We start from the raw sequence: 3358 nt of genomic DNA, 5'->3' as shown, positions 1-3358 counted from the left end.
CATGTGAGGCGCTGGCGGTGCCCACCACGATGCAGAAAGGGATGCGGCTCAATGACGGGCACGTCACCTACCTGGGGCTGCTGGCGAAGAAGGACGGCGCCAGGAAGGGCTATCTGAGCAAGAGGAGCTCCGACAACACAAAATGGCACACCAGATGGTTCGCGCTGCTGCAGAACATGCTCTTCTACTTCGAGACCGACTCCAGCTCCAGGCCCTCCGGGCTCTACCTGCTCGAGGGCTGCGTCTGCGACCGGGCACCCTCTCCCAAGCCCTCCCTCTCGGCCAAAGACTCCCTGGAGAAGCAGGTACGTGGGACGGGGCCCCGCCGCACGGAGGGGGGAAGCCCTGGCAGCGACCCCACTCTCCCCACCCCCCGCACCGCAGCCGAGGGGCACCGCGCTGCCGGCGCCCGCGGCCCCTTTCCCCACCGCTCCGGGGTCTCGCTGCAGCCCCGCCCGCCGCCGGGACCTGCCCCACGCGTGACCGGGGCCGAGGGCGAGCCGGGGCCGCGCCGCGAGGATGCCGCGGCCCGCGGAGGGGCTCTCCGCGCGGCCCGTGCGCCGCGCTCCCCCCGCGCCGGCGACCTCCCTAGTTAGCGGGGAGCCGGGCACTGCCCGGGGAGAGCGCCCCCCCCCCCCCATCACGGCTAATTAGCCGCGGTTAATTAGGCGGCTCGGTGCGGCGTGGGTGCGCCCCCCGGCGGCCGCGGGCCGCGCCGTTCCGCAGCGGAGCCGGGCGCCCCACGCGTGTCCGCGGCACAGTCCCGTGGGAGCGGGTTCCCCGCGCGGCGCTGCGGCCCGGCACGTTTTACCCCGCGAGGCCGCGGGGGGAGACGGGGCTGTGGCGTGGACGGGGCCACCGGGCCGCAGCAGGGTGGCTCGCGAGTTGGCTTTCAGGATTTCACGGCCGAAGCAAAGTCCATAAATAGGTGTTTGCGCGTGTGGACGCGGGGGTGGGAGTTTTCTCCTCCGCGGCAGCAGGCTCAGCTCGGCCCCGGTGTTTATGAAGATGCTGGCAGGGAAATGCGAATCCCCAAACACCGCGCAGCGCCCGCAGCTTCGGAAATGGATATGCTGGGCGCAGCACAGGGGCAGGCGCGGGGCCTTGTTTCCACCCGGATTTTGCTCAGGTCGTGCTTCTTGCCCATGCCATTTAGTGCTTGGGTCACGGGCACGGCTGGAAGAGCAGCACTTCTGGCTGCCCAGGTCGTGGGGAGAGCAGAGCCAAGGGCTCCACATGCCACATGCAACGTTTTACTTGTCTGCAGTGCTTACCGCCAGATGCTAATATCTGCAGGTGGAAATTGCACTGAAAATCAAATGCGTTAGGAGACCCTTGCAGAATGCAGGTCCCCCTGGGCTCCCTTGCTGTGCCTCAGGACCGGGCAGCCCGGAAGGCAATACGTAACAGACCTCTGAGCAGATTTCTGCACCTGCATACACCTTTCGCAAGTGTGCGGGGTGGCACCGAGCAGCATTGCCTGAAATGTTAGAAACCTCCGGTCGGTCTGTCTAGGTGTCATTTGCTGGCGTTTTGGGTGCATCTAAATGCTCGGGCAGTAGAGATATGTATGCCAGGTGACAGTGGGATAGGAAGGACAGGTTTTCAGCCTGGGAATGCAAATAAATCTCTGCCCGTCACTGCCGTAGTTTCCAAAATCACCTCCAGTCTAATGAACATAGACAGGAGCTGGCTTATTGCAGCTGAATTCACCCCTCAAACGCTGCACCTTGAGTGCAGCAGCACACCAAGCTGAATGCCCGTGCCCGAGAAGGTACAGTAAAGCCCTTTGTGAAGATTAGCTAGTGTTGTTTTCTCATCGCTCAAAGCCCAGGCTGTGTGCTTGTAGGAGTCACACATTTTGGGTCCAGCTCTGCAGCTCTTGCATAATTTTTGCCTAAGCAGAACTCCCCGTGAAATGCTTGCGAGCACTGCCTGAAGGACTGCAGGACAGGACCCCAGAGAGACCGGTGGAGCCAAGTGACTGGATATAGGGATATAAGCCACTTTTAATTAATTGACTCTGGCTAACCATGGCATGCTCAGCTCTCCGAAAAGCCCTGCTGTGACAACAAGGCAGTGCAGTACCACCAGGATCACTGGACTATTTCACTCTGCAGATTGAAATACCTTTTTTTTGGCAACAGCTGTGCCTTCTAGCAGCCCTAGTCTTGCACTGGAGCAGCCTCCCGCTGCTTACCTGAGCGCTTACCAGAGCAGCCACGGGTGCGCGTCTGCACGGGTGGGGGCCCACCGCTGCCCTGCGCTGGCACACGCATCCCTTCAGATAGCAGCGCAATAGATGCTGTTCGGCGTTCCTTGCCGGGCTTAAGTCARGCTCGCCAGCCCCATTCTCACTCTTCCTGTTGATACAGGAGGAATTTTACATCACGTAAACATTACGGGGAGGATGTCACAATCTCTTCTKATTTCTGAGTGCACCTGGAAGAATTATCCTCAGTGTAAATGGGGGATTGCTGTCACAACGCAGTAAGATCCTGCCAGATCTTCCTTCACACTAAATATTTACAAGGCCATTGATCTGCACTGATTTACAAAGGTTTAGCATCTGGCTCATAATTTTCTATAATTCATTGGGACAAATTTAAATGAAAGTGCTCAAGCACTTGAATGCCCATTGCTTTGCAAACTAATTAATTGCATACCAGATGAGATAAGYAGCAGAATATTTATGGTGCAGATCTGCAACACCGTCTGTCCAGGACAGCGAGAGCAAGAAAATGGCTAGCAAAGCCTGCAGGTTTCAGAAAGAAAGGTGTCACAGTTCTGCAAAACAATGTTTTCTTCCAACTCACCTGGCACAGAGACATGTTTAGCATCACCGCTCTTTGAAAGGAAGGTTCTGAGGAAATTTCTAGCAATGCCACTGATCACCATTAATTGTCTTCTGAGGACGTTTATCCAACTAGACAGTTACAGCTCAAACTGTGAGGACAGTATTCCCTTCAGCAGAGGAGTTTCAGATTTAGATTCCTTCTTAACTGGAGTAAAACCTGAAAGGTTTCAAATTCTCCACAAAGGAGAAATTTTTAAAAATGAGTCTTTGACAAATACCCTCCTTTTTGAAGTTCAAATATTTTGCTTTGCTGTGGGGCATCTTTCCCAGGAACGCAGTGCATTTGTAGCATACATCATATATGAGACTAAGGGGACGAAGTTATTTGAAAACTGAAACGCTAAGCGGGGGATTCGGACACCTCTGGAAACTTTCTTTTCTGTTTATGTTCTGCTTTTCCCGAGGTTAAATTTCCTTTGAATCAGTTGCCGTTCGCAGACTGTTGTAGCCTGGGGCGGGCCCCGGCGGCGGAGGAGGCTCTGCCCCGCGGGGCCGCTGGGG

At 56.6% G+C, this 3358-nt stretch overlaps 1 protein-coding gene across 1 annotated transcript in view; it reads left to right on the top strand.

Annotated features, from left to right (window-relative positions):
• The first annotated feature begins 20 nt into the window (after positions 1–20).
• LOC146597758 (ras-specific guanine nucleotide-releasing factor 1-like) overlaps positions 21–3358 on the top strand; it is a 30600-nt gene continuing 27262 nt past the window's right edge. Inside the window, exons 1-2 of the mRNA XM_085301584.1 lie at positions 21–305; positions 978–1129. Coding sequence (XP_085157710.1) covers positions 30–305; positions 978–1129 — 428 coding nt within the window. The 5' untranslated portion in view covers positions 21–29. The remainder of the gene's footprint in view (positions 306–977; positions 1130–3358) is intronic.

The sequence above is a fragment of the Rhea americana genome, unplaced genomic scaffold (genome assembly GCF_003343005.1).
Source record: "Rhea americana isolate MKP2758 unplaced genomic scaffold, rheAme1 scaffold_178, whole genome shotgun sequence".
In the NCBI taxonomy this organism is placed as follows: domain Eukaryota; kingdom Metazoa; phylum Chordata; class Aves; order Rheiformes; family Rheidae; genus Rhea; species Rhea americana.
Note: the sequence above shows the minus strand (reverse complement) of the source record. Positions and strands in the feature narration are given on the sequence as shown.